The sequence below is a fragment of the Drosophila erecta genome, unplaced genomic scaffold (assembly GCF_003286155.1).
Source record: "Drosophila erecta strain 14021-0224.00,06,07 unplaced genomic scaffold, DereRS2 tig00000092-arrow-pilon, whole genome shotgun sequence".
NCBI lineage: Eukaryota > Metazoa > Arthropoda > Insecta > Diptera > Drosophilidae > Drosophila > Drosophila erecta.
In genome coordinates this window covers 15,808,842-15,821,259 of record NW_020825207.1, presented here as the reverse complement: position 1 = coordinate 15,821,259, position 12,418 = coordinate 15,808,842, and the positions used below count along the sequence as shown (strand labels likewise).

Genomic DNA, 12,418 nt, shown 5'->3' with positions numbered 1-12,418 from the left:
AAACTACAAAAAAAATGGTTAATTCCTAAAGGTTTTTGAATTATACATACTTACTATTTAACTGTTCAGCAAACTACAAATTAGATGCAAATCATAACCTAGTTTCCCCTTATTATTTTTCATCGTTTTCGCAGAGTGTTGGCACATTGGCTAGACAGTTTTTATTGGTTTCCTTGATTTTTGTTTTTCCGCTTGCAGTTTTATCCAAAGCCGTCAGTGCATCAACGGCTGGAACTTTTATTGAATTTCCGGCTGCGTTCCGCTGAGTTTGTTTTCCCTTTGGATTTGGAGCGGTCCTTGTTCCCTCGCTGCTTCTGTGGTGGCTTAGGTTTATTGCAAAATTCAGTTACAATCTCTCGCTGGCCACAGTCACCGCCAAAGGTCCGCGGCCGCAAATGAAATTTCCGCTGTGACGGCAGCCCTAAAACTGATGTTTTTCGCATTTTTCTATTTGATTCTCAGATCTGCCGGACGAGGGATCGCCGAAAATCAGTGGTGGACGACCGCGCTACCAGATCGGAGACTATGTCCGGGTCAATTGCACCGCAGGACGTTCCAAGCCCGCCGTGAAACTATCTTGGCAAGTGAATGGGGAGCCAGTTGAGCAGCAGAAGCTACGCAAATATGACACCATTGTCTCGGGACGCGATGGTCTGGAAACCTCTGTGCTGGGCCTCCAGTTCCGGGTGGAGCAGAAGCACTTTCGCAAGGGCAACATGAAACTTAAGGTGAGTTGCACAACTGAACTAGACTCAACTGTCGGACTCTTGTGGCTCAAAACAGTCCCAAAACAATGTAGCACTTGGTTCGGGTAGATACCAAACGCGCATAGCAGTTCCAAAAACCGTATTATAATTTGTTTTAGTTTTATAAAAAGATGTATTCCCTTATTTTCAGCGAACTTAAGTTTTTTTGTATTTAAAATGTTATTTTAGTGCACCATGTGCCTTACATGTTATTTTCCATTATAAGCTAAAACAAAGAGATGGTTGCATTGTTTTTGACTGTTTTGAAGTCGCGCAAGTTCGACAGTAGTTCGCACGCCCAGCCAGCTAACCCCAAATCTGTTGGATCTTGCAGTGCATAGCCGAACTGTCGACCGTGTACTGGAGGTGCAACGAGGAGTCCGTGGAGGGCGACCGGCCGCAGAAGGCGCCCGTGCTCGAGTCCCGGGAAACGGTCTACGCCAGCAACTCGCGCGCCGATCCCGTGCAAGGTACGTCTTACCGGGAATTATTTGTGACCAAAATCTTATCGCTCTTGTTCGTCCAACCAAATGCAGCCAGTTCCGCGGCTCCACCGTCGTCCAACCCAGCCACGCCCCTCGTCCTCCTTCCGGTGGCGCTGGCGGTGCTGGTGATGGCAACACTGGCACAGGGAATCGCGAGAGATATAGATACAGATAGAATATCCACGGATCGCACTGCGCCTGGAGGGATTGGGATAACGAAAGGAGCTCAGCAGGCGAGAGAGTTGCTGGCTGGCCGCGGGGAGGAAAATCGCAGGACGAGTCACGGAAAATCCGCAACGCAGCTGGAGAAAATGGCATTGACTGCACGGTAGCTGCATTAAGCCACACGGCGGCTATTTCCCTCCACAACACACACTTTTCACCGATTTTTCCGTCTTCGCTTTGCATAGAAAATAAAGAAACTCATTGAGAATCAAAAACAGGAAATCAACAAAAAAAAAAAACAAAAAAAAAGAAACAAAGAAAATCAAGCAAAACGCAAGAAACGCAGCTAATTTCTTTATGCCGTTAACAAAAGCTTTCATGAATTTAATTTGAAACAAAACCTATCTAGAGAATAAATTACATTTACTTGTCTGAGTATGAGAAAAATTGTATGTGAAAAAGCGTGCTAATGGTTTAACTCTCTAAGGAAATGTTAAAGCCTGTGTCGAAAGAAAAATCCAACTGTAAATAGTTAATGTTTAATATATATATTTATGTAACTGTATTGTATGTTATTTTGGTTAGGCTCATTCACACACAAAACAGAATTTCAATATCACACGGACGGAACAGAGGGAAAGTGAATGGAAAATCCTTCAACAAAAGTTGGTCAAGGGAAAATACGAGTTTAACAGAACAAAACAAAAATAATTATAAATAAATATGTAAGCAAATGTATTGGTAAGATTGTTTTAGCTAAGAGAAGATGAAGGGGAATTTTATGCAAAACGTATGGTGAATATTTTGTGGAATATACAGTGCGTAACGAAAGTATATGAACTTCCATAGACATGTCTCAATATTACGGAAAATAGCTTTCTGGACCGAAAATGGTATTGTTGGTATAAACTTACAAATAAAGTACCAATTAAATTCAATATTTTTCAACTCGCTATACTTTCGTTAAGTACTGTATAACTGTCACTCGAATTCAACAAAAACAACCAAAATGTCTTCTTTAATTAGATGATTTGTCTATAAACTTCGTTGTTCGTTGAGCATGCATTAACAATGTAAAATTGTAATTAGATAAAGGTAAAGAATGCTACCGATAAGAAATCACATAAAAACAACCAAAAAGCACCTAATTTTAAATTAAACAAAAAAAATTAAGAACAGAGAGAAAAACTAATCAAAGTTAGGAATTACAACTTGGTGACTGTTGGAAAAGTCTTAAAACTAACAAAAACATATCGTACATTTATATGAATTGCCAAAGTCTTAATGGGTATTAACTAAAACGCGTGCGTGCTTCTGTGTGTGTTTGATCCTTTTTGAAAAAAAAAAAACTAATAACATTCCGGGTTCGACTTAGCCATCATCCAGAGGAAATGTAAACCGTTTAGTTAGCCAAATGTTAAAAACAATAGCAAGAGTCAAAGGAGCATGAGAAATGAACACAAATTTAAACAATAGCAAAATGATTGTGATGAAGCCTTAAAACATAGTTGAACTCAATTCATATGTGAAATTAAGTGAAATGAAACGAAATCAAATGAAATGAAATGTATTGGATTTTATTGTGTAAATATAAAGGCGATTTGTCCATGGATTCCATAGTTTTTTGCCCTTTGATGTCCATAAATTCTGTGTGTAAATATGATTATGAGCTAACTAAATTAGAGTTAAGACGTCAGCAGCAGCAAAACAAAATCATGGAACGAAACAAAACAAAAGCCAGAGCCAATTTTAATTATAAGCGAAAACCTAGAAAAAAAAATATATAAATTACACATTTAAATACCGATGAGCGAACATTCAAATCGAAATTGAGTACAATTGCGGGGGCCTGAATTGGTGAATGTGCGTGCGAATGGGAATTAAAATATAGAATTAAATATAGTATACATTAAACACACATATACAAAATCTGCATTGTTGTCAACTGTAACTGATTTTTAAATCTTATTTAATATCGATGCCATTAATAGCAATTAACAAGAAAACTACTAAGCATAAAAAAGATGAAAACAATGCAAAAGTACTAAAAAAAACTATAAATTGCATTAACGTTAATTCGAAAAATACAAAAATAAATGTGTGGTAATTGTAAGTGTAAATTATTTGTGTATTTAAATAACAACTTTTAGATGTATTAAAAGGCAAGAACATAAAAAGCAAAATGCATTCAACTCTATACGATAAACTCTATGTGAAACCGTAAACAATTCAACCTTTAAGCTGCCATGTAAGCAAATAGGAATTATTTACAACTCAACTCAAATCAAATGCCATAAAGTAACTTCAACTGAATTTAAATGCCAGACAAAGGGCAGACGTCTATGTAAATATCTTTAAGCCTCATTCAACGTGCGAAAATTACTCGCAGGCGATCAAAAACTGAACGAAGAATTGTGCAGTAAACGAGTGGAAATTCATTAATAAAACATATTTGTTTCAAAATCACAGATTTTCTGCGTTTTCAATGGCCTTAAATTCTCTATAATTTCAGAATGTACTACCTTAAAAGTCCATTTCTCTCGGAATTTGTCTTAGTATGTATGTCCTCCACATTCAGCCAGCTTCAATTACTTTGCACACCCAGGACCAGTTACCCTATCCAATTGCAGGAGGATTCTTTCAGTATTCCTTTTATTTTGGTTGATGCAACACAAAGAAAATTGGGTAATTTTAAGAAAATATTTCAAATACGTGAAAATGTTCTCGCTGAACGTGACAACAACCTCCAACGACAAATAAAAAAGTAATTGAGACCGGAAAAGGGAACCGGGAACAAAACATTTAGCAGTAAAATAAGAGCAGTTACCAAAATAATAGAAATGCCAAAAAATAGACAGGGTACGGAATGCGACTAGAGATACATATATATTTGTGCATGGCCTAAAACAAGGTGTTAATTTGAGGAGAGTGAAAATTTATTCGATAAGGTAAACAAGTTGGGCAAGTGCTTTTAAAAAGATAACTTTTCAGGCCATTGCCATCTTACCACTCTGGATTTTCATTTTCCATGTTTTCCCTTTCTTCAATCATTCATAAATTCTTCCTTAATTCATGCATTTTAATATTTTTCTTATTACTATTATTAAAATGATGTATAAAAAGAAAAGGAAGATGTTCTCTTAAATTTTGGTAACCTAGAATTCAAACCACATTTTCATAAAAAGCCACCAACCCAAGAAAATAAGCAAGAGCAACACGAACCTTCGTTCACAATAAATAGAAAATATCTGCGGACTTATCCGTAAGTCGCACCTTAGCTTTTCCTCGCCGGACTTCACTAATAAGCTGCCAACGAAATAAGAACATTTGATAAATACCGAGGACAAAGCCAAACAAATTATAAGTGTTGGGGATGTAAGATGCAGGATAAAAGGACTGAGCAGATTTATTAGCCAGCCGACAAATGGCCGCAAATGGGCCCACCTGGTATATTTGCCATCAAACGTCACATAAATCAGATTTGTCATCTAATGAAAACAGCGGAAAGATTTTCCTGGAAATGCTAATACACCCAAGCTAATGCCCTATTTTGGTATTTTGGTATTTTGGTAGCCATCATTCCAGCTCCAGCTAATCTGTAGTTCTTGATGTCATCGCCAGGTATTTGGAAGATACTTTCGGCATATTAAGGCCAATTGTCTGGGGCTTAAAAGTTTCATGTTTGATTTCGCACAGATAAGAAGGCATCAATTTGCGGCACAGGTAAACTTTTCGATTGCCTCCTCTCACCTGTCGCCCCCCACACACACAATGATAAGTTAAGCTGCTCATTAAAATGGGGGGCGGTGAGTTACTCAAGTGGGCGAGGAAAGCTGTTAAAAACTGATGCCGATATGGCCCAAAGCGTAATTGGGCTCGCTCAATTGGAAGGAATATGCCATTTGGGTGTGAGCTTGAGAGACATTTGGCTGGGCAAAGGACTTTGCTCGACGGATTTCGGACTTTGAGTGGACTTACGTGGTAATCAATTTGGAAAAACGAATGAAAACTAAAGATACAAATTTGAAACGCTTTGTTTTTAATTGTTTCTCTTTTTTGAGCTGGTGCTCAAAAGACTTTTAAATCCACCCAATCCAATCAGTGCAAAAATTCCTTAAATCATCTTCTATCCTACCCTAGATCCCCAAATGGTTTATCCATTACCCTATCGACTTGAATTGTCAGCGGCAGACAGACAGGATGATTGCACCTTGCAGCTCAAGGAAAATGAGGGAAAATGGGGGACCACAATCATCACACAATGTCATGTCGCCGGCTGCCATTATTTGTTGCCATTCGGAGTTGTCGTCTTGTAGTGTTGTTAGCATTTGCAGCTTTTGAAATGATTTGCAATAAAAGTGTCTGCCACTGTCCATTGGCCACGCCCCATTGCCAGATTACGTGCCACTTCAACAGCTGTCCATTGGTGTTGCTGTCCCTGGTTTTGTTGTCCTTGGTATTTGCGTTGCTCGTGCAGCTTATCTGGCTCTCTGGCATGGACTGGCATCGGCATTGTCCTTGCCACTGTTGCGTAATTGTCCTTTGTTTACTCTGCTCTCATCTCTTGCGTTGCCCCACACACCTTGCCGCTTGGCCTCTACGCAAAGTTCAGGTGCGCCGGGGCAGTAAAGTATGGCCAGGAATTTTGAAAGTTAACACTCATGCGTTGTGGTTTTCTACTGACACCAACAGGTTTGCTAAAAACTTAAGACCTATTTTAAATATAAATACAAAATGATATCTGCGTAAGCTCTGTACACAATAGATATGCCTTTTGTCATTTGGTAGCTCACAGTTTGTATCGGAAAAGTTTCACGATAGAAGAAACACAAAAAGCCATAGACGGAAGGGCATTGGGTACAATCATATTTCTTGCATTGCCATAAAAATGCGTGGCAACGAACAAATTACTCATAAAAATAAATAAAAAATTGCTGCCTTCCCGTCGGTTGCTGTTTTGGCCAGTCGTTGGCTGCCTGCAATTTCTGGCACATCATTCGGGATTGCCGGGGCCGTAAATTATATAGATTCTGGCCGGCATTTCTACACTTCTGGCATACAGGCGGCAGTAGACCTTAGATGTTCCCCGGTCCGTGCCATTAAAAGCCGTTTTGTCCGGGGAAATGGAAATGATTTCGTGTCATAGCAGTTACGTGTTGGTGAAAATTCCGACACATTCAGGAAACGGCACAAAAGTATTGATATTTCTGCATCGCATTACGTCTTTTAAACGGGCAACGTTTTTCAGTCACTTAAATAATTCATTGTAAACTGCATTATCAACTGTTCGAATTTGTTTTGAAGACTTTAATACCTCTTCTCTAACTCCTCCAAAAAATCAAGCATATGTACCTTAAGAATAGGCCGCCCATAAAATCAGGTCCTCCAATTTACATTTTATCGACTTGGCACTTCCTTGGCTCATTATGTTGGCCATTTTTATTGGCTTGCAAAGATTTGCAGCTCGGACCCAACTCTCAAAATCGAACCTTAAAACAGAAGCCCGCACATGCGCTGATTTAATCAGGAAATACATCTCGTTACCTGGAATTTTATGGCCAACAGGAAAAGAGGCGGGGCAATGTGTTTTGGCAATTTTCATATATCTAAACAAAGGAAAAGTTCCCCGTCTCTGCTTATCTAACCGCAAATGGCTGATGCCATCCTAAGACTCTGTCGATATTTGATTTTTTACGACCTCAACCCACCCTGAATCCTTTCTTTGCGATTTACTCTCGCTTAAAATAACAATTTCAAATTGGTTTTACTGCCTCGAGGTTGGATTTTCTTCTCTCGTCTTGTGTTTATGTCGCCTCGCATTTTGATCGCTTTGCATAAGCGCCTTTCAGCAATTTGCTTTGCCTCTGACCATTTGCTATATGCGGCTTAAAGGGGCGTGCCCCGCCCACCCCTTTAACCTCACTCAAAAGTCAAGTGCATTAGATCCGGAAAAGCTGCACTCGCAGGGTTGAAAGCAGGACACTCTATTTTCGGAGGGCTGAGGGCTGGAAAAGCTAACTTTTATGCACCAGACAATAATTGAAAATGCTCTCCCTGCTGGCCGAGTTTGTTGGCCAAACTTTGTGTGCTGGCATTAAATTTATGTTAATTGAAATTTATGTGCGCTGGCCACAGCTCAAGCTCAAACAAATAAAATTCGAAAAAAAGAACCAGTGCAATGGAAAATGGCAAACTTTTCCTGACATTGCCAGCCAGCCTGGCCAGTTCGCATCGCATCGAAAGGCCAAAATATAAATTAAACCCACCATTCTCTCCGTTTAAACAAAACATTATTTGATTGTCATTCGTAGTGAAATATAAATCACATTCAAATTGAATTACTCTATTTTAGCCAAAGGCAATTTGTGGCAAATACAATTGTGTGCTGTAACAATTTAATTTGACATTTTTTCATTTGTGTCTGTGTACAGAATTGAATGTTTTGAAATTCTTATAATTTATAACACTTATTAAAATAGTTTTCCATTTCAATTATTTATAAGCAAGCATTTACATTTCTCAGTAGTACACTTCAGTCGTAAAGAATATCCTGTCCATTTGCTATTTCATACTGAACGCAGCTAATTGAATTAACCACTGTACAGAAGAAGAAGTCCATGGCGAAAGAACATCCACACACCTGATTAACACTCATAATCTGATTTCTAATGGGTTGTGCCCTTAGCTGGAGATCGAAACAGGTTTGCTGCAATAGTCGGCTGTAGATTATTAGGAAGACCCTTCTACACATAGTTACCAGTTTTTGGAGCTCCCTGGTAAAGTTCACATCCAGCTCTTTCATTTTCGGATGTTTAAGGTCGATTATCAGAAGCTGCAAATTGAGAGATTCCTGCATTTGGACCAATCGGTCATTGAAAAGACCAATGAGTAGCATCCTCAACAAGGGGGCGATTCCACCGCCCAGATGCTTCCAGAAATATATGCCCCATTTATTAATCATTATCCGACGGTTGTGAAAAACGATGCATCTGATAAGGTAAGACCAACTTCCCACCAGCTCTACAATGTTCGAGAAAAGCATGCTTGCCACTGGAAGCCATAGTAATTTGATATCCTGGTGGACATTGCTGATTTTGGCATATATCCGCATTAGCCGAAGGAGCTTCTTGCGTTGCTTTCTGCTTGGCTGCTGCTCCTGCTGGTAGTCCTGCCATCATAATGGTCAGAAACAAGACAATCTGCTTTAGTTGATTTACTCATGCTGGCATATCTATGAAAATTGCTAAAATTAAAAAACTGTAAAAAAAAAACTGTAAAATTAAAAAGAAAAAAAAGATAGAATGTTATAGTCGAGTTCCTCGACTATCAGATACCCGTTACTCAGCTAGTGGAAGTGCAAGCGAGAAATTTAAACATTTTCTGGAATATCGGTAGCAATTGGAAAAAAAATGATAAAATGAAAAAAATCTTTAAAATTGTTTAAAAGTGTGGGCGTTGCAGAAACATTTAGAGGTATGTCACTTTGAAGATAAGTTGAGTTATTGAGTATAAAACTTCAGCCTTGGGACATTTTTTAATTTTTTTGAATTTTAGTTTTCATAACATCACAAAAATTACAAAAAAATTAAAAAAAATTGATTTCTAAATTTAAATGCAGATTCTTAGAGAATTGCGCCAGAAACATTTAGATTAAGATCCAATTAAGATAAGTTGAGATCCGATAAAACTTCAGCCTTGGGACATTTTTAATTTTTTTTTTGAATTTCTGCAACATCATCATATCAAAAAAGATAGAATTATATAGTCGAGTTCCCCGAATGACAGATACCGGTTATTCAGCTAGTGGAAGTGCAAACGAGAAATTTAAAAATATTCTGAAATATCGTTGAGAAAAAATTGCAAAAAAAATAAAAAAACTTTTTAAAAGTGTGGGCATAAAAGTTTTGGACTTTTTGTGGGCGTTAGAGTTGGCGTGGCAAAATTTAGGGCAATTTTTTAGAAATTTACAAGATATACATACATATAAAGAAGTGAAAAAATATCATTTTGTAGTTCCTGAGATCGATGCGAACATACGGACAGACGGACGGACAGACGGACATGGCCAGATCGACTCGGCTATTTATCCTAATTAAGAATATATATACTTTATAGCGTCTGAAACGCTTCCATCTACATGTTACATTCTTTTTCAACAAAACCAGTACCCTTTTACCAAAGGCATTAGAATATTCGACAGTCATTGTCTTTACATTACGAGTAAAACATGGCCAGATCGGCACGGCTAGTGATCCTCTGAAAGAATATACAAGTATGTGGGATTTGAACTAGGCGGGCTTTCTTCGCAGTAAACACGACGTGCATTATGCAACCCATACTCAGATTGTCTTTTAAAATGGCAAGAAAAGTACTCCATACTTGGTAGACCGCCGATTGAAAAGAACTTTGTAAGCCCGATTACCTAATAATATATTGCATGCGAACATCGGAAACGATTCCTTGTACATGTAACGTACTTTACAACAAATGTAGTATACCCTTTATTTGTTCTATGAGTTACGGCTAAAAAAATGTTAATACTAGTGTTTGGTTCTTACCTTCAGAAATTGAATAATTGCAGCGATCCAAGAGAGCAGCAGCACTTGGTAAGCCACATAGGCATTGCAAACTAACTCCAAAAACAGGGTATACAGTATCGGTATTATATAAGGAAAATTAATATTCTTCAGCAGAATAAATTGCAAATGCAATATATAAATGATCAACAACGAGATTCCTTCCAAGGAAAGAGGACCCAGAATTGATTTCAAATCAGCGTTTATCCGGATTACGTCATTCGCGCGATTCACAAAGGAGCGATTCCAGGATGGGCTATTCAGCCAGGAATAAAGACGAGCGGTGTTCCAAAGCGTTATTTGCATTTTAATTGACTCCATGATGATTTCAAAAAGTCTTTCTGGACTTTTCACAAAAATTGGAACAATCGCCAAAAGTAAATATGATGCGAAGGAATAATCATGGACCAGTAGGCATATCTTAAGGATCAGAGCAACTCGCTTTGTCCAATTATTCCGAGGGTGTATAATCATCTTCCCTTTTCTCGGATCGAACTTTATTTTCCCAACCACCAAGCCGCGATAAATGATATATGATGTCCAGCAAATAAAGGAAACTGACCATCGTAAAATTCGCGATAGCCACTTATTACGGGAATTTCTCAAGGGGTTTCCATGACCCTTCTTTGGCATTATGGAACCACTGAATGAGTCCCATGTGCCCGGTGGATTCATAATGGCTAGAAGAGTGAGAACTGGGAGTGATGACCGGCAATTACCCAAAATCGCTTTGCTTATTTCACCAATCAACCAACAAACACTAGTTGAATACATAATCAATTAATGTTTTTTTCTAAGCCGGAAACGACTCCATTCTTTGTTTTCCACGAAGTTTGTATTTAGGCAGACAAAAATAAGGTATTAACAACATTGATTAACATTGCCATTCCTTTAATGCATCAATATTCTTAAAAATGTTCCATATCATACTGAATTAAAAATATTGAATGCGTGATCAGGTTTCCGATCATGGCCAGTGTACTTCTGCGGGTCACGTCATACAACTCAACAACCTTTATTTCTAAGGGATTTCGTATCAGCTGCAGGTTAAGGTTCTCAAACTGGTGGTAAGAAATCAATGTTTCGAAAATACAAATATATAATAGAACATACATATACTTACGGCTTCATCGAGGCGCACATCCAAACCAACAAATAGTGTCCGCTCCCCGAGTATTTGCATCATTTCCCGGTAGTCATCTTGGACGTGAAGCATGCCATATAAATTGAGCAAGCCATCAAGATAGTAAAAAAAGCACCAACAGAACACCAGGATAACAGTACTCAGTGTCATGTTCATATTCTCATAGCCATGTTTGAGGATGCTATAGGCCAAGTAACTGGTGCCCACCGACGACAAGTAGTAGCCCCCATAGATCATGGCCGCCCGAATGGCGAATACTTTTTCCAATTGGTTCACAATCGTCTGCAGTTCGTCCTGGATTCTTGCTATATCCTCTAGCTGATCCGCCAAGGAACAACACCTGGTCATGAAGACTCCCTGATGCCGGCGGTTCAACTGTACCTCCTTGGTCTCCTCCATCACCTGACGCAGTTCGCTGTTAAGTAGCTGAAATTGTGTCCGAACGAAGAGCATTATCATGTATTGCTGCACCATAGCCATGTTGAGAATGACGGATATCCAGTACTGCAAGCCCAGTCCCAGGAAGAATTGCGGCTCTACCCGACCCATGGTATTCAAGATGATGGCCATTTGGAGGCCATCCGTCACAGACCCAGAAATAAACTTGATGAGAATGCCCCAGCGAGACATTCGCTTCACCTGCGGCCTGGCCATATACATTCGGACCACTTTTGCGGTCAGGTCCATCATCTTGCAGCGCTGGTACCATCTGTGAATCAGAGTGAAAAGACCTGCAAATACAACGGAAATTGAGCACTTAAATTATTCAACGGCTGTTTGATTCAAATTTTTGCTACCAGTAGTAATTCTCAGTCCGGTCATTATGACGACAATGTATTCGTGCAGCAGGTTTGCCTTGCCAAAAATCGCATCAACAATGTTTGCGTTTCCGGTCCAGTAATAAATATATAAGACTGAAATACAGGAATCCGTCCCAATTGCGTACAAAGTACTCCTTTTTGATGTAAATACACGCCCTGTGTTCCAGTCAAACTCAAAGTTACTGAGACCGATGAACAGTCCATAGTAGTACACCGCTCCCAACAAAAAACTTTCCAAGTCCATTATTTTTATGAACTGAAAGTGTCTTCCACGTGGCTTGCCCTGGAGTGGAATTAACTTAACTCCAAGCGTACTATACTAATTTCGAAAGAGATCTGCTGATAAGATTGGACAAAGGTTGAACCAAACCGAGTAATTATATGATAAAGTTAGATAATATGGAATCATTATTTATATTTGCAAACGGGCACGATATTTTTGTACTAAGCGCTGAATCGTGAAGTTAATTCAAGAATAAAA

General features: G+C 38.8%; 3 protein-coding genes across 4 annotated transcripts in view; 1 reads left to right on the top strand and 2 right to left on the bottom strand.

Annotated features, from left to right (window-relative positions):
* LOC6549575 overlaps window positions 1-2,530 on the top strand; it is a 68,271-nt gene extending 65,741 nt beyond the window's left edge. Inside the window, exons 5-7 of one of the 2 annotated variants that reach the window (XM_001974424.3) lie at window positions 463-728; window positions 1,081-1,216; window positions 1,283-2,530. In XM_001974424.3, the coding sequence (XP_001974460.1) occupies window positions 463-728; window positions 1,081-1,216; window positions 1,283-1,563 (683 nt within the window). In that variant the 3' untranslated portion in view covers window positions 1,564-2,530. Of the gene's footprint in view, window positions 1-462; window positions 729-1,080 lie in introns of both variants that reach the window. The other variant, XM_015156606.2, reaches the window with a different exon arrangement.
* A 5,398-nt stretch (window positions 2,531-7,928) lies between these two features.
* Window positions 7,929-10,605, bottom strand: LOC6549576 (uncharacterized protein CG31750). Its single transcript, XM_001974425.1, has 3 exons — window positions 9,955-10,605; window positions 8,154-8,564; window positions 7,929-8,102 (listed from the first exon to the last, which is right to left on the bottom strand). Exons 1-3 carry the CDS (start codon window positions 10,603-10,605, stop codon window positions 7,929-7,931), a joined length of 1,236 nt encoding a protein of 411 aa, XP_001974461.1.
* Window positions 10,606-10,880: 275 nt separating this feature from the next.
* On the bottom strand, window positions 10,881-12,181 carry LOC6549577 (putative gustatory receptor 36c). The gene is made up of 3 exons (XM_001974426.3): window positions 11,914-12,181; window positions 11,096-11,847; window positions 10,881-11,033 (listed from the first exon to the last, which is right to left on the bottom strand). Exons 1-3 carry the CDS (start codon window positions 12,179-12,181, stop codon window positions 10,881-10,883), a joined length of 1,173 nt encoding a protein of 390 aa, XP_001974462.2.
* Window positions 12,182-12,418: the final 237 nt, after the last annotated feature.

Coding starts and splice junctions, on each gene's coding strand:
- LOC6549576 (XM_001974425.1), bottom strand. CDS start 10,605: ATGCCAAAGAAGGGTCATGGAAACCCCTTGAGAAATTCCCGTAATAAG. Junction 8,565..9,954: donor CAATTATTCAATTTCTGAAG/GTAAGAACCAAA, acceptor TTATGATGGCAG/GACTACCAGCAGGAGCAGCA. Junction 8,103..8,153: donor CCAGGGAGCTCCAAAAACTG/GTAACTATGTGT, acceptor CGACTATTGCAG/CAAACCTGTTTCGATCTCCA.
- LOC6549577 (XM_001974426.3), bottom strand. CDS start 12,181: ATGGACTTGGAAAGTTTTTTGTTGGGAGCGGTGTACTACTATGGACTG. Junction 11,848..11,913: donor CGGACTGAGAATTACTACTG/GTAGCAAAAATT, acceptor TTGTATTTGCAG/GTCTTTTCACTCTGATTCAC. Junction 11,034..11,095: donor ATGTGCGCCTCGATGAAGCC/GTAAGTATATGT, acceptor TCTTACCACCAG/TTTGAGAACCTTAACCTGCA.